The sequence below is a fragment of the Ranitomeya variabilis genome, chromosome 2, assembly GCF_051348905.1.
Source record: "Ranitomeya variabilis isolate aRanVar5 chromosome 2, aRanVar5.hap1, whole genome shotgun sequence".
Classification (NCBI taxonomy): domain Eukaryota; kingdom Metazoa; phylum Chordata; class Amphibia; order Anura; family Dendrobatidae; genus Ranitomeya; species Ranitomeya variabilis.
Window position 1 is genome coordinate 239,372,597 of NC_135233.1, and position 24,095 is coordinate 239,396,691.

Genomic DNA, 24,095 nt, shown 5'->3' on the forward strand with positions numbered 1-24,095 from the left:
GCCCTTGGAGTCCTTAGGTTACTGAATATTCGTACATTTCTATGCACGCGCTATGAATTCAAGGCTCTTAGCAGTGATGGCTGTTGAAGAGGTTCCTTAGAAGAACTGACCCAAGCAGCCAATGAATAGAGCGTGTACGTGGCGCTCTATTCACTTTTATAGGAGTCATGGAAATATTCAAGCATCGGGAAGCCCTGTTCTGGAGATAGTGGGGTCCTAGAGCTGAGGCCCCAGAATCAGATATTAGTGGTTGCAGAAATTCTGCAAATTTTGAAAGAGAACATAAAAACGCAGAGGGTTTGGGAAAATTATAGAAAAAAAGAATTATGGAAAAAAATAATGTTTTTACATCTCATTATCTATCTATCTATCTATCTTGTATCTAGTCAGGTATCTCTCTCATAGCTAGCTATCCATCTCATATCTGTCTATGTATCTCTGGTCATCATGTGGTTAACTCCCAGCATAATATACATTTTTCCATCTGCAGTGATTGTCGTTCTCTTCCTCCGTCAGTACAGATGGACACTGTGTTGGATTTCACCGCAGAAAGTGAGACGTTTGGCAGCAGTAATTACATTAGAAGCAAGATCTTATTATCGTTCACGGCCAGTGCATTTCTGACTTCATGAAGCCGACATTGGAGAATAGGTCACTTGATAATAAGACCGACGGGTTAAATCTGAAAGACATAAATGTTATGTCCTCAGGTAGCCTACAGACATCCGCCTAGGCAGCCCCAGGGTGAGCGGGTTATTGTCCCGGTTCCATTGTTTCCCTCCCCAGCTCTGGTTTATTTCCCTATTAACCTTCAGGCAGGAAGAATATAATTGTTTGAGTTGACAACAGCCCTGGATTTATGGAGTAACACATCTTTAACTCCTTAAGTATCCAGATCATTTCACTTTATTTTCCTCCTCCATAACTTTTATATTTTTCCGTCCACATCGCCTTACGAGGGCTTGATTTTTGCTGGACTATAGCAGTTTTGAATTACACTGTTCATTTTACCATACAATGTACTGAGTTACAGGAAAATATTCCAAAGGTGATGAAAAAAAAAAAATCTGTCATTTTTATAGGTTTGGTTTTTACGTAACTTACTAGGCAGTAATAAGGTTCTGATAATATTGATATCTGACTCGTATATTTTCTATTATATTTTAGCAGTTTAAAAAATGTCATTACTTAGTAGCAAAGTAAAATTTTCACCATTTGTCTAACCTATACTTTTTTCTTTCATTCTCTGTTGAAAGAGCAGTGTTTTTTGTGTACAAGTTTGTATTGATAACTATTTTGAACTACATACGATGCTTTAATTGCTTTTTATTCCATTTTTGTCGGGGAGAAGCAATTCTGGCTTGATGATTTCTATGTTATATTTTCCCCATTTATCTATTGGGTCAATTAATAGCGATGAGCGAACATGCTGAGATAAGGTGCTATCCGAGCATTCTCGTGTTCTTCGACGTCCTCAAAAAATATGTTTGAGTCACCGCATAGGTATAATGTGGAAGGGGGAGGGGAGGAGAGGGGTACAATCTTACAGAATGTCCATGAAAAAAGAATATAATCACAGAGACATGAATGAATACAATATTATATAAGCGTAACAGGCATCCTGTTCAGTTAGAAGGCAGAGGGAGAGAATCAGGAGATGATATAAAAGATGACGAGATCCAGGGGTCCCACCATGTGAGAACCTTATTTTTTTTAGAAAGACAAACAGCTGTGATTGATTCATAGCTAAAATGCAGATTAATCTTGGCTATTAATTCAGATCTGGAGGGAACAATAGGGGACCTCCAATGTTTTGTAATACAATGTCTAGCTGCAACCAGGATATTAGAGATTATGGGTTGAAGGGGAGGTGGGAAGTTCAAAAGAGAAATACCTAATACTGCTAGAGGACCAGTTAGGACGAAGGGGAGACGAGTGACCTCTGCTAGAATAGACTCAACCTGACACCAAAATATTTGAATACTGGGGCATTCCCACCAAACATGAGCCAACGAACCAGTAAGATTACAATTTTTCCAGGACAGGGGGGAGGAAAGCTGAAATTTAGATAGGAGTTTTGAAATTTAGTAGGAGTGAGGCACCATTGAAGATGAATTTTTTTAATCTGCTCGAGGTGACCAAGGCATGAGGAGAATTTGGATGGGTGTGTCATAGCGTTATTCCAGTCCTCCAGGGAGGCCTCAAATGAGAGGGCAGCTTCCCAAGAGGACATAAAGGGGAGCCTATCTGCAACACCTCCAACATATTTTTTGAGCACGCCGAAGACACTCGGTTAGCATACGGGCATGCTCGGTCATCACTATCAATTGCTTATAAAATAAAAAAAATATATATATATATATATATATATATATATACATACATATATATACACAGTGCCTTGCGAAAGTATTCGGCCCCCTGGAACTTTTCAACCTTTTCCCACATATCATGCTTCAAACAAAGATACCAAATGTAAATTTTTGGTGAAGAATCAACAACAAGTGGAACACAATTGTGAAGTTGAACGAAATTTATTGGTTATTTTAAATTTTTGTGGAAATTCAAAAACTGAAAAGTGGGGCGTGCAATATTATTCTGCTCCTTTAACTTAATACTTTGTTGCGCCACCTTTTGTTGCGATTACAGCTGCAAGTCGCTTGGGGTATGTCTATATCAGTTTTGTACATCGAGAGACTGAATTTCTTGCCCATTCTTCCTTGGCAAACAGCTGGAGCTCAGTGAGGTTTGATGGAGATCGTTTGTGAACAGCAGTTTTCAGCTCTTTCCACAGATTCTCGATTGGATTGAGGTCTGGACTTTAACTTGGCCATTCTAACACCTGGATACGTTTATTTGTGAACCGTTCCATTGTAGATTTTACTTTATGTTTGGGATCATTGTCTTGTTGGAAGACAAATCTCTGTCCTAGTCTCAGGTCTTTTGCAGACTCCAACAGGTTTTCTTCAAGAATGGTCCTGTATTTGGCTCCATCCATCTTCCCATCAATTTCAACCATCTTCCCTGTCCCTGCTGAAGAAAAGCAGGCCCAAACCATGATGCTGCCACCACCATGTTTGACAGTGGGGATGGTGTGTTCAGGGTGATGAGCGGTGTTGCCTTTTCGCCAACCATATCGTTTGGCATTGTTGCCAAAAAGTTCGACTTTGGTTTCATCTGGCCAGAGCACCTTCTTCTACATGTTTGGTGTGTCTCCCAGGTGGCTTGTTGCAAACATTAAACAACACTTTTTATGGATATCTTTGAGAAATGGCTTTCTTCTTGCCACTCTTCCATAAAGGCCAGATTTGTGCAGTGTATGACTGATTGTTGTCCTATGGACAGACTGTCCCACCTCAGCTGTAGATCTCTGCAGTTCATCCAGAGTGATCATGGGCCTCTTGGCTGCATCTCTGATCAGTCTTCTCCTTGTCTGAGATGAAAGTTTAGGGGGACGGCCGGGTCTTGGTAGGTTTGCAGTGGTATGATATTTCTTCTATTTCAATATGATCACTTGCACAGTGCTCCTTGGGATGTTTAAAGTTTTGGAAATCATTTTGTATCCAAATCCGGCATTAAACTTCTCCACAACAGTATCACGGACCTGCCTGTTGTGTTCCTAGGTCTTCATGATGCTCTCTGTGCTTCAAACAGATCCCTGAGACTATCACAGAGCAGGTGCATTTATACGGAGACTTGATTACACACAGATGGATTATATTTATCATCATTAGGCATTTAGAACAACATTGGATCATTCAGAGATCCACAATGAACTTCTGGAGTGAGTTTGCTGCACCGAAAGTAAAGGGGCCAAATAATATTGCACGCCCCACTTTTCATTTTTTGAATTTCCAAAAAAATTTAAAATAATCAATAAATTTAATTCAACTTCACAATTGTGTTCCACTAGTTGTTGATTATTCACCAAAAATTTACATTTGGTATCTTTATGTTTGAAGCATGATATGTGGGAAAAGGTTGAAAAGTTCCAGGGAGCCGAATACTTTCGCAAGGCACTGTACATATACACAGGGTGGGCCATTTATATGGATACACCTTAATAAAATGGGAATGGTTGGTGATATCAACTTCCTGTTTGTGGCACATTAGTATATAGGAGGGGGGAACTTGGGTGATGACCATGGCGGCCATTTTGAAGTCGGCCATTTTGCATCCAACTTTATTTTTTCCAATGGGAAGAGTGTCATGTGACACATCAAACTTATTGAGAATTTTACAAGAAAACAATGGTGTGCTTGGTTTTAACATAACTTTATTCTTTCATGAGTTATTTACACATTTATGACCACTTATAAAATGTGTTCAAACTGCTGCCCATTGTGTTGGATTGTCAATGCAACCCTCTTCTCCCACTCTTGACACACTGATAGCAACACTGCAGAAGAAATGCTAGCACAGACTTCCAGTATCTGTTGTTTCAGATGCTGCACATCTCGTGTCTACACAGCATAGAATATTACCTTCAGATGACCCCAAAGATAAAAGTCTAAGGGGGTCAGATCGGGAGACCTTGGTGGCCATTCAACTGGCCCACGACGACCAATCCACTTTCCAGGAAACTGTTCATGTAGGAATGCTCGGACCTGACACCTATAATTGATGGTATGGTGTGGTATATGGGGTACAAAGATAGTGGGGCCATTCTTCATCAATGGAAACCTCAATGCTACTGGATATCTGCAATTGCTACATGATGATGTGTTGCCATCTTTATGTACTGAAGATGGCATGTTCCCTGAGTTTTTCCAGCAAGATGGTGCACCACCACATTATGGGTGTCAGGTCCGAGCATTCCTACAAGGAATCTGACCCCCTTAGACCAGCATAAAGTTACGTTAAAACCAAGCACAACATTGTTTTTCGTGTGAAATTCTCAATAAGTTTGATGTGTCACATGACCTTCCCATTGGAAAAAATAAAGTTGGATCCAAAATGGCCGCCATGGTCACCACCCATCTTGAAAAGTTTCCCCCTCTCATATACTAATGTGCCACAAGCAGGAAGTTGATATCAGCAACCATTCCCATTTTATTTAGGTGTATTCATATAAGTGGCCCACCCTGTATATACCCCATATATTTTTTTTATTATTATTATTTCTTGGTTTTTGGATGAGGAACATTTTTTGGTTTTTATTTTTACTTATAATAATATCTATTTTTTAAAACATTTGCACTGTGGTTGCAGAGACATCACATCCATGCTCGACACTTACCTGCACTACAGGCCTGTCATTTCTTGGCAGGCGCTTCTAGAGTTCTGGAAAACAAAAGAAATTAAAGGTCGTAAAATTTGGTGTAAAATTTAGGCCCTCACTGTAAAAAAGCAAACGAGAAGAGGCGAAACTAGAAACTCCTTGGCTGCAGTACAGATTCTGTAATGTGGCCCCAACATAACATTTGTAATATTGGTGTCCTGTTATGTAACAGATGGATCTCCGAGCCCCAACAGACACCTGGGCTTATGCCTCTGCACCCTATAGTAGCGCCCCTTAATAGCAAGATTGCTACGGTAAGAATGCATTTTTAATTTTAATTAATTGACTTAAGAAATCTACAGAATTATACATAGCAAAGTCTGAGCTCTGTAGATTTATCATCATGCTCCAGAGCTGAACTCACAATTCTGCTAGCTGTTACTGGAGACAGAAAGTAAGCCAAGAGCCACATCTGAAATCTAGGCTGGATTGCAATAATACAGGGGAAGAGTTTGTTTCCTTATAGTGCCGATATAGGTATGGTTAGATTTTTTTTATCCTACTTGGATTTGAGGAGCAAATTCTGTAACAAAATCCACATGAAAAAAACAAAACAGTTTAGGGTATGTGCACACATTCAAATGAAAAAAAAAATGTCCAGCTTCACCGAATCCGTAAAAAAAAGTTTTCTTTATTCACAAACTTAAACATGGAGGATACAAACATGACTATGTCATGATTAAGGGAGCTTGGTCTCCAGAAACGCTTTGAGATTCTTACCCATATGGATTGTGCTGAAGTTTGTATCCTCCATGTTTAAGTTTGTGAATAAAGAAAACTTTTTTTCACGGATTCGGTGAAGCTGGACATTTTTTTCTTTTGGATTCTACATGCCTGGACACAGCGGGTCCGTGCTCCCGAAACTCAGCTTATGCATCACGGGTGAGCTGGTTTATATTCCTTCTCTTCAAAGTGTATGTGCACACATTGCAGATTTCCTGCGGATCCGCATAATTTTTTGCACAAACGCTGCAGATCCGCAAGTGATTTACAGTACAATGTAAATCAATGGCAAAAAAAAATGCTGTGCTAAAGGTGAGGAAAAATCCACGCGGATCTGCTGCGTTTCTGCACCCATTCCATAATAGAAATCCGCAGGGGTAAAAAAAAGGAAGAAATCTGCAAAAAAATTAAGATTCTGACCTGCGTTTTCTGCCAAGAAATGCAGAATATGCAAAGAAAATTCCACAGTCAAATCCGCAATGTGTGCATATGGCCAAAACACTCTAAGGCCGGTTTCACACGTCAGTGGCTCCGGTACGTGAGGTGACAGTTTCCTCACGTACCGGAGACACTGACACACGTAGACCCATTAAAATCAATGCATCTGTGCAGATGTCATTGATTTTTTGCGGACCGTGTCTCCGTGTGCCAAACAAGGAGACATGTCAGTGTTCGTGGGAGCGCACATATTACACGGACCCATTAAAGTCAATGGGTCCGTGTAAAACACGTACCACACACGGACGGTCTCCGTGTGCAGTCCCTGTGCCGTGCAGGAGACAGCGCTACAGTAAGGGCTGTCCCCCCCACATGGTGCTGAAGCCGCCATTCATATCTTCCCTGCAGCAGCGTTTGCTGCATAGAAGATATGAATAATAGTGTTTAAAAGAAAGATCTATCTGGCCCCCGCCCTCCCACCCCCTGTGCGCCCCCCGCTGTTCTGAAAATACTCACCCGCCTCCCTCGCATTGTCCTGTCCTGGCCGCACCTTCTACTGTATGCGGTCACGTGGGGCCGCCGATCAGAGTCATGAATATGTGGCTCCACCTCCCATAGGGGTGGAGCCGCATATTCATTACTGTAAATGAGCGGCCCCACGTGACCGCATACAGTAGAAGGTGCGGCCAGGACAGGAAGCAGCGACAGCCAACGAGGGAGGCGGGTGAGTATTTTCAGAACAGCGGGGGAAGGCGCACAGGGGGTGGGGGGGCGGGTGACAGATAGATCTTTCTTTTAAACACTATTATTTATATCTTCTATGCAGCAAACGCTGCTGCAGGGAAGATATGAATCGCGGGTTCAGCACCAGATGCTGGTACGTGTGGTACCCAGCACGGTGCGTGTGGTACCCAGTGGGCACACGGGCGGCACACGTGTGCCACACTGATGTACACCAGAAACGTAGGGGCACACGGACACGGATAATTCCGGTACGACTGTTTCCGGTACCGGAATTATCTGGACGTGTGAGACTGGCCTAAAAGAGGTCCCTATACATTTTAATGGTAGAATACTCAGGCTATGTTCACATGGTTTTTGAGATGTGCAGACTCTCTCCAAACACTGCTTGAAAACTCTTTCAATTGAATTTCTAGTTTTGTTTTTTTTGTAGCCATGGGGTCTAAAACATATTGCACGCTGAAGACCCTCGGTTAGCTCATCACTAGTACTAATCTTACAATATGCGACATTAAAGGGAACCTGTCACCTCGTTTTTTCCGTATAAGATAAAAATACCATTAAATAGGGCCTGAGCTATGCGTTACAATAGTGTATTTTGTGTACACTGATTCCCCACCTATGCTGCCGAAATACGTTACCAAAGTTGCCGTTTTCGCCTGTCAATCAGGCTGGTCTGGTCAGATGGGCGTGGTGACATCGCTGTTTCTTCCCCCAGATCTTGCTTATTTTTCCGTTGGTGGCGTAGTGGTTTGCGCATGCCCAAGTGCCGAATCCACTGTACAGGTGAGGAAAAAGAGCGCGATCTGCGCTATTCCCCTGGTGATCGGTGGGGGCGGCCATCTTCCTGTGGCCGCACGTGCGCAGATGGAGCGCTCTGCTGCCCGGGGCTTCAGGAAAATGGCTGCGGGATGCCGTGCGTGCGCAGATGGAGATCGCGGCGGCCATTTTCCTGAATCAGAGTTCGCATCTCGGCTTCAGGAAAATGGCCACCGCACAGGCAGCATAGGTGGGGAATCAGGGTCCACAAAATACACTATTGTAATGCACAGCTCAGGCCCTATTTAACAGTATTTTTATCTCATACGGAAAAACGGGGTGACAGGTTCCCTTTAATAGCTCAAGGATGGCTGAAAACTAATAAGCGGGAAATTGCTTACTATTTACAAGCACTATCAGAAAATATCCATCGATGAAGATGGGAAAAATCCTTTGTACTTTGTAGGGCCCAATAATATGTAAGATAAAAGGTGATAAAGGTTCCTATCACCGCCTTGTGCCCACTAAATGCAAATACAATGTAAAGACACAGAACGGGTATCGCCGCGGGTCCGAGCCATGAAATAGCACAATATTTATCCCGTGGCGAACAGAGAAAAGAGGGAAAAAAAGTAAAAATGGCAGAATTGTTTTTTTTTCTTATTTTGTCTCCCAGAAAGGGAATAAAAAGAGAAATGTGAGGAGGACAGCTCATCCTGCAAATAAACACCTGACAGGAAAATAAATCTTACGGCTTATTCTGGCCGGAGAAGGGGAATAGTAATAATTCTTTGCAGCTTCTCACAGCTCACACTTCATTTCTGAGGTAAATTAGGTCACACGATGTGATCACAGAGGAAGTACCACAGTGAATAATATAAAGCTGACTACTCTCCACAGGTGCAAAAAAAATGCGGGAAACGCACCATCGTGTGAGGAAGGGGGGGGGGGCACACAGCCGCCATGTTAGGTCACAGGGCCACCATATTGATCGCGGCCTAGCACGTGGAGTGCGCATGCGCCGGATCCTTACTTCCCCCCTCAGTTCCCCCGGGTTGTAACACGGATAGGCGGGGCTATGTCGTCACAGGCTGCGGGGCGGGGCTACGCTCGGGGTCGGAGCCATGGCCACACTGGATGCTGAGGTGAGGAGGATGATGGCGGCGGCGGCGGCTGGAGGGTGCGGGGCGCCGAGCGTGAGGGTGTGGGGTGCTTATGTCCGGGGCTTGTACGGGCTGTAGGTGGTGGTCGGTGTGGGAGGAGGGGACACGGGCGGCTCTTGTTATTCCATGTGTGCTCCATTATTATACCTGTGCACCCCGTATTGCCTTCCCCCCCTGCCATCTTGCCCACCTTTAGTTCCCACTTTTTACGTTCCCATATTGGACTCCCCACCATTCACCATTTTTGTGGCAGGTGCTGCCTGTAGCTGACTGGTGACGCCACTTTTTACGGATTTCACGTCTTCTCTTGCCCAATGGAAGCCGTATGATGGCGGTGACCAAGGCCCAGCGGATACATCAGGGGTCTTGTCTATCGGCTGTAAAGTTGGGGTTCAGTCTCATCGTTTCCATCGATGTAACTTGCATCGCCCCTTTGGGGTCGTAGGTGACTTTTCCGTTCCTGTGCCGACACATTGTAACTACTCCGCTGCTGTAGATGACTGACGTGGTGTCATATTTATGGATTTCGGGGGCATCTATTGCCCCGTAGAAGTCAATGACTTTTTTTACGTTGTGATGCGCTAAGATGGTGGCTCCCAGGCCTTATTCACATTTTGGGGGGCAGGGGGTCAGTTTCAGCCATGAAGTTGGGGCTTATTCTTATAATCTCCCTTCAGGTAACTCACATGGCCCCTTTCGGGGTCATAGGTGACTTTTCTGACACATTGTAATATTATGAGAGGCCCCTACGATCAGAAGTGCAGTAGTCGCCATCTCAAAAAGTTTTGTAATATACTTAGGTCCTGCTGGCGGCACTGGAGTCAGATGATCTAGACTCAAGGAAGGGAGCGCTTCTTAATTTTCTGCGTTTTTCAGGGACGTGGGTGGCTTTGCACGATTCTCAAAAGTTGCAAAATGTTTACACAGCTTCGATTTGCTCAAAGTATTGCTTCATGTCAAACAGTTTTATGTGGAAATTCTGCCTGAAACTGATGAATCCGTCCCCTTCATGCAGTAATTTCTCGATCTCTGCCTGCTGTCAGTGTAAGAAAACATTCATTGTTTACATCCAAACTCGTCTCACCCAATTGGGTTTTTGGTTCTTTACAAGTCGCTGTCCGGGTCCAAGCATGGGTTGAATTAGCCGAATCCCTGTGTAGATTTCTGGCCCTGCCATGTGTCTAGCTGGCATGTGGCTTATATCTCACAGATTCGTCATGGAAAAGCCAATGTGGTTGTTCCTCGTGCATATCCACAGCAGAAATCTGGAAAAAGAAAAACATGATGGCCCCAATTCATTACTTGTGAAGAATTTTTTCTTTGAAATCACTTTTTCTTTCATGTTAAGTGGTATTCGTTGATGTTGTGTTTTTTTTTTCTCCAAATTTTTCAAAACGGCGCACAATTTTACGCAAAGTAAAAAAAAAATGATGTAAGAAAAAGTTGCAAGTTGCGCAAAAATGTCACTAATTTTGCCCAAATAATTTATGGCATAGAAAAATTACTCCTGAGGGTAAGGAGAACATTTGTGCAAAGTTTTTGTGATTTTTGTTTTTTAAAAGGTTGGGTTTAACAAATTGGCTGAAAACATCTGGAAAAGCCTCAGTGACCTAAAAATCAAAAAATGATCTAAACTGCAAAAACAACAACTAAAAAAAATATTAGGGACCCTATTATTATTATTGTTATTATTATTTATTGTTATAGCGCCATTTATTCCATGGCGCTTTACATGTGAGGAGGGGTATACATAATAAAAACAAGTACAATAATCGAATTTGAATGAATTTGTTGTTAATCAGTTATTTTTTGACAATTGTACACACTAAAAAAATAGCGACAATGCAGTGATGAATCTTTCCTGATGGGTGAAGGTAGCCTAAAGGTACCGTCACACAGACAACGATGCCGATCGCTGCAGCGTCGCTGTTTGGTCGCTGAAGAGCTGTCACACAGACCGCTCTCCAGCGACCAACGATGCCGAGGTCCCCGGGTAACCAGGGTAAACATCGGGTTGCTAAGCGCAGGGCCGCGCTTAGTAACCCGATGTTTACCCTGGTTACCAGTGTAAAATGTAAAAAAACAAACAGTACATACTCACCTTCGCATCCCCCGGCGTCCGCTTCCTGCACTGACTGAGTGCCGGCCCTAACAGCAGAGCGGTGACGTCACCGCTGTGCTGTGCTTTCATTTTACGGCCGGCGCTCAGTCAGTGCAGGAAGGGGACGCGAAGGTGAGTATGTACTGTTTGTTTTTTTACATTTTACACTGGTAACTAGGGTAAACATCGGGTTACTAAGCGAGGCCCTGCGCTTAGTAACCCGATATTTACCCTGGTTACCATTGTAAAACATCGCTGGTATCGTTGCTTTTGCTGTCAAACACAACGATACACGGCGATCTGACGACCAAATAAAGTTCTGAACTTTAACCAGCGATATCACAGCAGGATCCAGATCGCTGCTGCGTGTCAAACTCAACGATATCGCTAGCCAGGACGCTGCAACGTCACGGATCGCTAGCGATATCGTTTAGTGTGAAGGTACCTTTAGTCTTTCTAGTCTCTAAAAGCAAGCGGAGCTATGATCATGAGACTCATTGAGATGATAAACCTCTTCAATAAGGTTAGAAAGGCGCAGAACTTTTATGCGATAATTTTATGAACTTGTATTGAATTAGTTTTCGCTTGCACCGTACATAGGGGAAATTTTCTATGTAGCCCAAGGCTAAGTCTCCTAGTCTTGTGGCACAGTTCTGTCCAACGTTAGGCCAAGATTTACCATACTGCGTCGTATTCCATTTTGTCAGGCTGCCTCTATTCCACTTTTGCTTCCGATCGCTTTATTTATTTTTATTTAATTTTTTTACATCTACCACTTTGAGTCTGGACCTCCAATGTGGAGTCATTTCAGTTATAGTCTGCACCGCGCTGGGGCCAAGTATTGTTTGGCCGCGTTCACACGTTTAGTATTTGGTGAGTTTTTTTACCTCCAATATTTGTAAGCCAAAACCAAAAATGTGTGAAAAATACATAAGTGGTGGCGTGTTTCGATTATACTTTTCTTCTGACTGGTTTTGGCTTACAAATACTGAAAAAAAACTCACCAAATACTTACCATGTGCATGTAGCGTTTTTACAGTACCATCAAACTGAATAAGATTTTTAAAATATTCAGGCACTGCATTTTTATTTTTTTTGTATGTGCAGCACATCAGTTATTTACATTTTTGCATCACAAATTTTACTCAGCAGGTTTTTTTTGGGGGGTGCAGAGAAAATCACTGTGCGTGAACCCTTCATGTACTGCAAGTCACAGCGTGGGTTTCCTTGTGAATGTAGCCTAAGGATTCGTTCACTCGAGCAGATTATCGTTTAAATGATAGATGGTAAATTGCAACGATGACCTGTCAGAGAAGTGTTTATACAGGACGAAAATCGTGAAGGAAATTGTTGACCTGTGTTCACACAGACAATCTGAATGTATTTTCACTTAGCATTCATATCCCATATGTGATGCTATTTATCCCCAATACATGAATTCGCAAAGTACCGTAGTTTACAAACATTTTTGTTGATACAAAGAAAATGTAATCAAATTAACGAAGTGAATTTGGTATTTCCGCCCATCACAATTATGTAATGATCTATCTGCTACTGATCTACTTATTTCCTTGGAACACAACCATGTTTAGGACTTCTCCCTTCCTCTTTTTTTTTCCGGTCAAATCATTGACTAAGTGATCAATCTGCTTTTTACATTCCACAGTTTTGGAAAGTGGAATTATTATTATTATTTTTGTGAAACGGTTTCATGAATGAGTGTTTTTTGGACACATGGTTTAGTCTCTTGTGCCATCACATTGCGCAGGTATTGTGAATGGTGGGTCGCTACCTGACGGCAGGTTTAAATGCAGCTTGAGGCTGGGGCTATGCCATGATGATCGCTCTATACACTAAGTATGAGCATAGTGCAGCTGACTGCAGTCACATGGCACTCCTGCAAGGTACCGTGACAAGTCACTAAAACTATTAACCAGCTGGATTATTTGCAGCTTGCTTGTCACAGTCACTTCATGGAAATCAGAGGGGCCTAACAACTGTGTGTGCCGTGAAAAAGGCATGGCTTAATAGGCTGCTTTCCTATTTTTAAGGTGGGACGGCACAGGTCACAAAGCCAAAGGTCGCAACATAATGCACGTGAGAAAAGGTTGCTTTGCGACCTTCACAGTACCTTGACAAGTAGAGGTTGTCCACTACTTTAACTTTGACCTATTTTTAGGATAGATCATCAATGTCTGAGATGCAAGGTTGCCGGTGCCGCACTCCAGCTGATCATACATTGATGACCTATCCTGAGGATAGGTCATCAGTGTTAAGGTAGTGGACAACCTCTTCATCCCTTTAACAACCTTTGATGTAAGTTTACATATGGTCAAGAAGTTTTCTGCAAAAATATGTAAATTTGCATCATGGCGATCATGCGGGCACAGGAGCAGTGCCCGCATGATTGCCTCCAGGTGCTCGGCTTAAGCGAATACCGAGTCTCGGCTGTCACTGGAGCAGTGTCGAAAGGGGTTATATGGCGTGCACTCGGCCTAATGGGACGAGGTGCTGGTGTAATGGACCTAGAGGCCCTGAATAAGCAGTTAATCAAATTCACCGCACTCTCTTTGAATATGTGAAGTGTCACACACTATCATCTATTGGAATAAGCGATAACGTGACAAAGGCTCAGGTTGAGCCGAAACGTTGTTAATCGCATATACTGTAATATTCTGTTACGCTCCCATCAGGTTGAATAAATTGTTACAATTTTCTTCACATATTCAAAGAGAGTGCGGTGAATTTGATTAACTGGAGCAGTGTCCACACCTGCCGTGGGCCATTGAACATCCTAAATGTCACAATCGATATCGATCGCAGTATTTAGAAGGCAGTGAGAGGGAGTGAGCTTTTCCCGGCCGATCGACGTCATCACGAGGGCCCGATTCTTGCCATGTCATGACAACATCCGGGTCACCCTGCTATGGAAAGCCGGTTAGACCATGCCAGGAGCATGGTCTAAGAATCTTCTGTCAGTGCAGCACTGACAGGTATAATGCATTGCAATGCTGCTGCAGAGCAGAGTACAAAAAGTAAGGGACAAAGTAAGGTAAAAAAAATAGTAAGAATATTTTTAAAAATCATTGAAATAAAAATATTAAACCAGGGCGTCTGAGTCATTGTAAAATGGGCCGACTCCAATTCCTAAAATATATAATTGGGTACAGGATGTGCTGGAAATGTTTTCATGATAGTTTGGGAAATTTATAAAATGTCCTATAAATGTCTGTTTTGTTCCGGATCTAAGGATCTTGGCTTATAGATGAGCTGAATCTTTGCAACGCTTTAAGTACATGCTCAGTAGTGACCAGTGCTGTGGAAGTCAGGGAAATTGAGAAGTCGGAGGTTTGGCTTTGTGACTCCACAGCCCTGCAATAAATACACATATTTATGTTAAAAAAAAAAAAGAAATACACATTTGTTATCGCTGCTTCTGGAAAGGCCCAATCAATAAAATTGTCACAGTATATAACCCTTTCAGTGAACCCTGTAAGAAAAAAAATTAACAAACGGTGGCAATTAAAAAGACGAATGTAAATAAAACTGGTATCGCTGAAAACGTCAACTTGTCCTGCAAAAAACGACGCCATACCGCTCCATCAGCGGAAAAAGAAAAAAGTTATAGCTCTCAGAATAAAGCGATTCAAAAACAATTGTTTTTTATAAAATTATTTTTGTGTAAAAAGCGCCAAAACATATATAATTATTATTTAAAAAAAAAAAACTGATATCGCTGTAATCGTACTGACCTGAAGAATAAAACTGCCTTATCAATTTTACTATATGGTGAATGGCATAAAAAGAAAACCTCCAAAAAACCATTCCAGAATTTCTATTTTTTTTTTTTTGTTCATTCTGTCTCCTAAAAATCATAATGGCAATGCAAAAAAAAAAAAAGCGTCGAAGTGTGTGACAGCAGCCAAAGGAAAAAAAAAAAGATATGAATCTGGAATGGCACTGACCCAAAGAATAAAGTCGTCTAACCACTTACACCGCACAAGGATCGGCGTGAAAAATAAATTCAGTTCTTCGCCTTCTATTGGTTTGTGCATTCTGCCTCCCAAAGATCGCAGTAAGGCGCAGCTCACATGTATCCTTCACTCTACGTTGAGCGCTTAGGCTACTTTCCAGGTCACCACCTGACAGCACACTGGAGGACGTCCTTCTTAGCCATGATGGGACAGGAAACACGAGAGGTTAAAAGGACCCTCCCCCTACCACCCTTCAGTGTTTTTCCTGTCCCATTATGGATAGGAACGGCGAGAGGAAGCTACCGTTCTGTGCGGGGGGATGTGGATCGGGGGGGCTTTGCCTCACCCTTCCCTCCATAAGGCGCCCGCTGGCCGACACCCGACCGAGGGTCCCTCTGCCTACCAGTGTAGCGCTGCTCCTGGTATGAGGATCGCTTCCCCCTGCCGGGGGCTCTCGATCCTTCCGTCACGCCCCCTGGTGCATGCGAATCCCAGCGGCGGCCTCTGCTGATGTCGGCGTCTCCATGCGGCCGGCATGGGGATGGAAACCCTCGCTGCACCATCCTCTCTTTCCGGCCGCGCGTCACTTCCGGTTTGCGGCTGAGGGGGGCGGGCGGCGTCTCTGCAGGCGGTAGTGAGCGCGGGAGCGCTGTACAGATGAAAAGAGGAACAGAAGTATAAAGGTATGTGCAGGGGCAGTAAGCGATCTCCAGTGCAGTAACATGGAGGACGCAGCTAGAGCAGAGGGGCAGGAGTCCACAGCGCTAGTAAGTAGAGCAGGGCTCTTTGTTATGGATATCTTAAAAAAAAAAAAAAAAAAAAAAAAGGGCATTATCCTAGAGTTTGTTATCTTCTATAGGCTGCCTCATTACCTGAAAAACCGTTAAAGAAACCTGGCAAAAGCAAGAAGTGCCCTATTTGTGCAGCCAAGCTGAAAGATACCTGGCAGAAACCCCTATGTGAAGCATGCACCTGCAAAATCATAGGAGAGGAGCAGGCTTCTCTTATGTCAAATATGAGAGCCATGATAAGAGAGGAGGTCCAGGCTTCGGTATCAAGTCTGGTACTACCGCAAGCCTCACCTTCAGAGAGACCGAGCAAAAGGCAGAGGGTCGATTACTCTTCAGGAGACTCGTTATCTGCGGTATCGGATATAGAGGAAGAGGAGAGCAGAGACCCTCCAGAGAGAGGGAGGAAATACTTATTCTCCGCAGCAGACACAGGAGAACTGTTGGAAGCTGTACGGCATACTATGCAGATTGAGGATCCACAACCATCTTGTTCGGTTCAAGATGAAATGTTTGGTGGCCTGCGCTCACAAACTGCGATGGTGTTTCCTGTAAATTCCCATATTAGATCCATGATTTTGGATGAATGGGAGGAGGCGGAGAAGAGATTGACTATTCCTAAAGATTTCCGACTCCGCTTGCCGTTTGACCCGGAGGATGTTAAAGAATGGGTCGATGTTCCTAAAATAGACATTCCATTGGCGAAAGTGTCCAAAAGAACCTCAATCCCCTTTGAGGACTCTTCCAACTTAAAAGAGCCCATGGACAGAAAGGCAGATGGACTTTTGAAACGGGCCTGGGAAAGTTCTTCGGCGGTTATCGGAGCTAATATTGCAGCAACATCAGTGGCTCGCTCCATGGACCAGTGGCTAAATGATCTTCAGGATCAATTAATAGCCAAAACTCCTAGAGATACTATCCTGAAATCTCTGCCTCTGTTGAAATTGGCAACCACCTTTTTAGCAGACGCGTCCGCGGAGACTGTTAGATTTGCGGCTAGAGGGCAATCTCTCTCTAATGCAGCCAGAAGAGCTATCTGGCTCAAAAGCTGGTCGGGTGATATGCACTCCAAAAATAAATTATGTTCCATACCCTTCTCTGGGGGCAGGGTCTTCGGACCAGTCCTCGACGATATCTTAGAGAAAGCCGCAGATGTAAAAAAGGGGTTCCCCGAAGAAAAGCCTAAAAAATTCCAGCCCTTTCGGAGACCCCGCTATAATCAGAAACAGGATTACAGGGGTAAAGGGAAGCAAGGTAGATGGAGCTACCAGAAAGGGGGAGATAGTAGACCCAAAACCAAGGACTCGAGTTACTCAGGTCCGAGGTCCAGCTACCATAGAAAATGACGCCATCAGAGTAGGGGGTCGTCTAGCCGGATTCCTAGAAGGTTGGAGGGAGATAACAACGAGTCCTTGGGTGTTACAAGTGGTGTCCCAGGGGTACAAAATCGAATTTTCCTCCCTTCCGCCCGAAAGATTTCTGGTGTCCAGTACACATCTAAAATCATCGTCCCCCATGTGGTCGGATATACAGGACCTCCTAAAAATGGCAGCAATTGTTCCGGTCCCCTCTCAAGAAGAGTACAGAGGTCATTACTCGAATCTCTTCTCGATAACAAAACCATCAGGAGAGTCGAGAACAATTATAAATCTGAAGCACCTAAACAACTGGGTGGTATACAAAAGGTTCAAAATGGAGTCGATTCGGTCTACCATTCCTCTGTTGGGAAAGGGTATGGTGATGTGCACTCTGGACCTAAAGAGTGCATATTACCATGTTCCCATTTACTTAAACCACCAAAAGTTCCTGCGGTTCGCGGTAAACATGGAAGGGAAAATCTATCACTTTCAGTTTCGCTGTCTCCCTTTCGGCCTGGCGTCGGCTCCGAGTTTTTACAAAACTTATGGTAGAGGTAGTCGCATATCTGAGAAATCAGGATTTGTTGGTAATCCCTTACCTAGACGACTTTTTGGTAGCGGCAGAGTCAGTAAACCAGCTCAGGATCAACTGTCAGTTCCTCATATCCACTCTAGAGAGTCTCGGATGGATCATAAACTGGGAGAAGTCAGATCTAATACCAAAATCCAGAATAAAATTCCTAGGAGTCATGCTCGACTCGGAAACAAGAATGTCCTACCTTCCGGAAGACAGGCTAAAGGGTATAGTAAAAAAGGTCCATCTTTTCTCCCGAGGCCGAAATACGATCAGAGACGGGATGATAATACTGGGGCTAATGACGGCCTGTATCCCTTGCGTGAGATGGAGTCAGTTTCATTCCCGACAGCTTCAGCAGGGAGTTCTGAAGAGCTGGAACAGAACGCAAAATTCTCTAAATCAAAGACTAAATCTTTCTTTTCAGATCAAGAGGTCCCTGGTATGGTGGACTCTCTCCAAAAATCTCCGGCTGGGAGTACCATGGCTCCAAACTCCGAGTGTGTCAGTCACGACAGACGCAAGTCAGGAAGGTTGGGGAGGTCATGTCCTGGGAAGATATTTCCAAGGTCGCTGGGAAAGAAAGGACAGCAAGAAGTCATCAAACCACAGAGAGTTGCATGCGGTTTGGAAGGTCTTAACGGCGGCACAACATTTGCTGAAGAACAAGCATGTAAAGATCTTCTCGGACAATACGACGACCGTAGCCTTCCTTCGACACCAGGGGGGCCCAAGACATCTGGCATTGCAAGATCTAGCAGAACAGATCTTCAAATGGGCAGAGAAGTCGGTGCGGTCAATCTCGGCGGTACATCTGGAGGGATCCAAGAACCAGTTGGCGGATTTCCTGAGCAGGAAAAGTGTATCCCCTACAGAGTGGGAACTAAACGACGAAGTATTCAGGGATCTTTGTCATCGTTGGGGGAAGCCGGCTGTGGATCTATTTGCTACAAAGCAAAATGCAAAAGTCAAGACCTTTTACTCCCTAAACCCCTGGGAAAGCCCAGCTGCGATCGATGCCCTGTCACAGCCTTGGAACGACGGTCTTCTGTATGCGTTTCCACCTCTGGCATTGATTCCAAGAGCACTCAGGAAAATCTGCAAGGACGGGGCCAAAGTCATCCTCATAGCTCCTCACTGGCCGAAACGAAGTTGGTTTCCAATGCTAAAGAGATTATCAGTGGAAGATCCCTTCCGGTTACCAGACAGAGAGGATCTTCTTCTACAAGGTCCAGTTCTACACCAGAACCCAGGAGCGCTTCAGTTGGCAGCCTGGATCCTGAACGGAAGGTCTTGAGGGCAAAAGGTCTTTCAGATGACGTCATTTCTACCCTTCAAGCCAGCAGGAAGCCGGTGACATCTGCCATCTACACAAAAATATGGAAAACATTCTGTGGATTCTGTGGGAAGATGACAGTTGATACTGACCATCCAGATATCCCAAAAATTCTTGACTTCTTGCAGTCAGGATTTCAGAAAGGTCTTAGACCAAGTACATTAAGAGTCCAGATAGCGGCCCTAAGTGTATTTTTTGATTTTTCTTTATCTACTCACCCCTGGATTAGTCGATTCTCTAGAGCAGTCCAGAGGCTAAGGCCATTTATTAGGAAATCAGTCCCACCGTGGGATCTTAATCTGGTCCTGAATTTTCTCTGTGATCAGTCCTGGGATATATCGGGAGACATAGACATCAACAAACTCTCTCTTAAAACCGCGTTTTTAGTTGCGATCACATCGGCAAAAAGGTTGGGGGAACTACAGGCTCTTTCGGTACAGAACCCGTATTTACAGATCTTCGATGATAAAATAGTACTAAAGCTTGATCCGGCCTTTCTCCCTAAGGTCGTTTCTGATACTAATATGAATCAGGAGATTGTTTTACCGTCTTTTTGCCAATTCCCTAAAAATCAAAAAGAAAGATTTTTTCATAACCTTGATGTAAGGGAATCAGTACTCAGGTACCTTGATCTATCTAGACCCTGGAGACAGGACAATAACTTGTTTGTTCAGTTCAGGGGTTCAAATAAGGGGAAAAAAGCGTCTAAAGCGACTATCGCACGGTGGATAAAATCTACAATTGATTTAGCCTACAAAGCTAAAGGTCTAAATTCCCCGGTTAATCTTAAAGCCCACTCATCTAGGGCCATGGCCACATCATGGGCGGAGAAAGGGGGGGCTACGGCAGACCAGATCTGTAGAGCTGCATCATGGTCTAATCTTAGTACCTTTTCTAAACACTATAAACTAGATGTAGTTTCGCCTCAGTTGGCTTTTGGTAGGAAGGTACTTCAAGCAGTGGTCCCACCCTGAATACCATTCTCCTTTGGTATTTCTCCAGTGTGCTGTCAGGTGGTGACCTGGAAAACAGTAATTAGACTTACTGGTAATTGTATTTCCAGGAATCCATCCTGACAGCACTGTTAGTTCCCTCCCTATGGTTTGATCTTTATACTTATGTGATGTAACATTTGTATGATTGATTATCTTGTTGTAATAAAACTTGTTTTTGCATCCATCCAGATGTGTTACTTTGGAAAAACACTGAAGGGTGGTAGGGGGAGGGTCCTTTTAACCTCTCGTGTTTCCTGTCCCATCATGGCTAAGAAGGACGTCCTCCAGTGTGCTGTCAGGATGGATTCCTGGAAATACAATTACCAGTAAGTCTAATTACTGTTTTCACACTTGCGTTTGTAGCAGCTGTGGAGGGCTGCGGAATTCCTCAGTTGAAGCCCCGCCCTCCGCCGCTAGCTCCGCCTATTTCTGCATGCGGCCAGCATGCGGCCTGTGTACCTATATTTAACATTAGGTACGCAGGTCGTGCCGCAGCATGCGTCGTTTTGACGATGCGGAAAAAAAAAATTGCTACAAGCTGCGTCCTACGCTGGTCTCCGCATCGTCAAAACGACGCATGCGGAAGCATCCGCATACTGCGGCACGACCTGCGTACCTAATGTTAAATATAGGTATGCGGGCCGCATGCAGAAATAGGCGGAGCTAGCGGCGGAGGGCGGGGCTTCACGGAGGAAGTCCGCAGCTGCTACAAACGCAAGTGTGAAACCGGCCTTACACTGGGTTTCCATGTAAATCTCTGAAATACGCAATTCACCTGGAACCCTCGGCAGAAGATTCCGTATAATGAGGCAGATGGAGGCACTGTGGATGCCATAGGACCTGTGATCGGGCGATGTCCGACTTTTTAGGTGTGCATAAGGCTATGTGCACACGTTGCGGATTTGCCTGTGGATCCGCAGCGGATTTGCAGCAGTTTTCCATCAGGTTTACAGTACCATGTAAACCTATGGAAAACCAAATCCGCTGTGCCCAACGCTGCGTTGTATTTTCCGCAGCATATCAATTTTTTGTGCGGATCCCGCAGCGGTTTACACCTGCTCCTCAATAGTGCGTTTTACCTGCGGATTGTTCAAAAACGGTGTGAAAAATCTGCACACGAATCCGCAACGTGGGCACATAGCCTAAAAGCACCGTCCACCAAAGTTTTGTGCACTTGCTGAAAGGACAACGCTGAACAGAGGCCAGATGGATTCCAGGGTAACTCTGTTGCCTCATTATAGTGATTGGATCCGTTGGGGTTTCACCTGAATCGTGTCACTCAGAGATTTAGATGAAAACCCCAAAGTAAGTGCTCAGCGTAGAGCGTCAGATAGATGTGATCCCAAATGTAAAATGTTCCCAATAAAAGCTTTAACTCAATCCACAAAAAAGGCAAGTCCCCACACAGATCTGTCAACTATTAATGGAAATATAGGGGGCTTCCACATTATTGTTAGTACAAAGCCTCTGGAGAAAACAATATGGCCCCCAATTGTGCTTAAACCGCATTTAGTGTCTGGGCACACGTTGCGGATTTGCCGCTGCGGATTCGCAGCAGTTTTCCATGCGGTTTACAGTGCCATGTAAACCTATGGAAAACCAAATCCGCAGTTCACATGCTGTGGTTTATTTTCCGCAGCATGTCATTTCTTTGGTCGGATTCTGCAGCGTTTTACACCTGTTCCATAATTGGAATCCACAGGTGTAAAAACGTAGGTGAAATCCGCGCAAAAACCGTGGTAAATCTGCAGGTAAAACGCAGGGCGTTTTACCTGCGGATTTTTCGGGAGTCGGTGCGGAAAAATCCGCACACGAATCCGCAACGTGTGCACATACCCTTAGTTTCCACATCTTTGGTATTTCTGTAGCAATGAGAGCCCGCCTAATTTATGGGGTCCAAGTCTCCAGAAGCACGAGGCTGGGCACAATGTATGGGCCCTACAAGGTAAGCACACTATACTGGCAGATTTGCAATTGGCAACATCCACTGCTTGTGTCTGAAAATACCCATGGCGTCAAAGCTGTCCCTACACCTGTAGATAAAGTCCTAGGCTGTGTAATCTTCAAAACGGGGTTACTTTAGGAGGGATTTGGCTCTGTATATGTAGTCTGCAAACTATTCTGCTATAATTTGTTCTCCGAGACTCCAATAGCGCTCCGTCCCTCCCGGGTCTCGTCGTACGGCTAAGCAGTACTGTACAGCCACGTATATATTTCCACGTTCAACAGAAATTGTGGGACAAATTTTGATCCCATTTCCCCATGTGAAAATGTAAACTTTTGTGGCTAAAACTAAATTTTTGTGGTAAAAAATGTAATTTTCTTCTTCAATACCCAAAGGTATAAAATTCTTTGACACACCCGTGGTGTCAATATGCTCACTGCACCGTTAGATGAATTAATTGAGAGGTGTAGTTTGTAAAATGGGGTCACTTATGGGAGGCTCTGCTGTTGGCACCCTTGAAAACAAAATACAGTGTGTCTGTAAAGTCATGGTGCACTTTTGACCAGTCACTGTAAAGCAACAAAAAACAAAAAAAATGTGAAATCTGCTCAAAATAAAAGAAACGCTCTCCCAGTTTCATATCTATTCAGTGCAGTTCGGTGTGGGCTCCATTTGTTGCCCTACACACATCCAAACGATAGTGAAGTTCTTGCCACACACGGGTAAGGAGGTCTGGTGTAAGTGAATAACGTCTGTGATTATCTGTTTTACGTGATTAATGTCATTGATACGTTCAATGTACACATGTTGCTTCACATAACCCAAAAAGTAGAAGTCTAAGGGCTTGTGCACACGCTGCGGATTCCATTGCGGAATTTTCCGCAGCGGATTTGATAAATTCGCAGTGCAAAACCGCTGCGGTTTTTACTGCAGATTTATCGTGGTTTCTATTGCGGTTTCCGCTGCGGGTTTTCACCTGCAGATTTCTATTGGAGCAGGTGTAAACCCGCAGCGGAATCCGCACAAAGAATTGACATGCTGCGGAATATAAACCGCTGCATTTCCGCGCATTTTTTTCCGCAGCATGTGCACTGCGGATTTCGTTTCCCATAGGTTTACATTGTACTGTAAACTCATAGGAAACTGCTTCGGACCCGCAGCAAAATCCGCAGCGTGTGCACATACCCTAAGGGGTGTCGGGTCCGGGATCGTGGTGGCCATGGCTTGACAGAACCCCTGTCTATCAACCATCAGGGGAATGTTCTATCCAGAAACTCATGAACAATGGTGGCGTAGTGTGGAGGAGCGCCGTCCTGTTGAAAGATGACACCTTCTCGAAATTGTGGCAAATTTAAAATGTGGCCTGGTCGGGAAGGTGAAAACAGGATTGGGGGCGATGGAGTTAAATACGCGCTCCCTTCTAATTTCTATCCTCTCAATGTATTGCAATCATATTATAGTGCACTGACAATCGCTAATTTTGACCTTCTACCCAGCTAATTCCCTTTTCCATTAGGTCTACGACGTCATGTGATTAATAACTGGCTAACTGAATCCTCGTAAGCTCTATGTAGAAACAGGAGGTCAATTTCTCTATATAAGTCCTAAGTTACTGCAAAAGTCCATGACAGGGAGGAGCTGGGTCAGGAATTGAAGTGAGGAATGGTAAATGCCGGGACAAGAGACTTCCTGTTTCTACGTAGAGAAGAGTAAAAGAGAAGAATTTACTGGGTAGAAAGGTGAAATGAGCAATTGTAAGTACACAGTGCTTTATATTATGACGACTGCAGTATATTAAGAGGATAACAATTTTTATCTAAGTGGTTGTTTAAATTGGAACCAGATGGATTTTTTTTGTGACCTTTTATGTTCACAGGTTACTATGTGACCCCTTTCTCCTATGACGTAGCAGTGTCATA

At 44.0% G+C, this 24,095-nt stretch overlaps 1 protein-coding gene and 1 long non-coding RNA gene across 6 annotated transcripts in view; one reads left to right on the forward strand and one right to left on the reverse strand.

Moving 5' to 3' along the window:
• Positions 1-8,946: 8,946 nt before the first annotated feature.
• The window catches only part of EHMT1 (euchromatic histone lysine methyltransferase 1), a 109,788-nt gene continuing 94,639 nt past the window's right edge, over positions 8,947-24,095 (forward strand). For 3 of the 5 annotated variants that reach the window (XM_077284242.1, XM_077284244.1, XM_077284245.1), the window contains exon 1: positions 8,948-9,087. In XM_077284242.1, coding sequence (XP_077140357.1) covers positions 9,067-9,087 — 21 coding nt within the window. In that variant the 5' untranslated portion in view covers positions 8,948-9,066. Of the gene's footprint in view, positions 9,088-24,095 lie in introns of all 5 variants that reach the window. The other 2 variants (XM_077284231.1, XM_077284238.1) reach the window with 2 other exon arrangements.
• LOC143805227 (uncharacterized) overlaps positions 9,119-24,095 on the reverse strand; it is a 34,837-nt gene continuing 19,860 nt past the window's right edge. The window contains exon 3 of the long non-coding RNA XR_013221202.1: positions 9,119-10,370. This is a non-coding gene — a long non-coding RNA (uncharacterized LOC143805227). The remainder of the gene's footprint in view (positions 10,371-24,095) is intronic.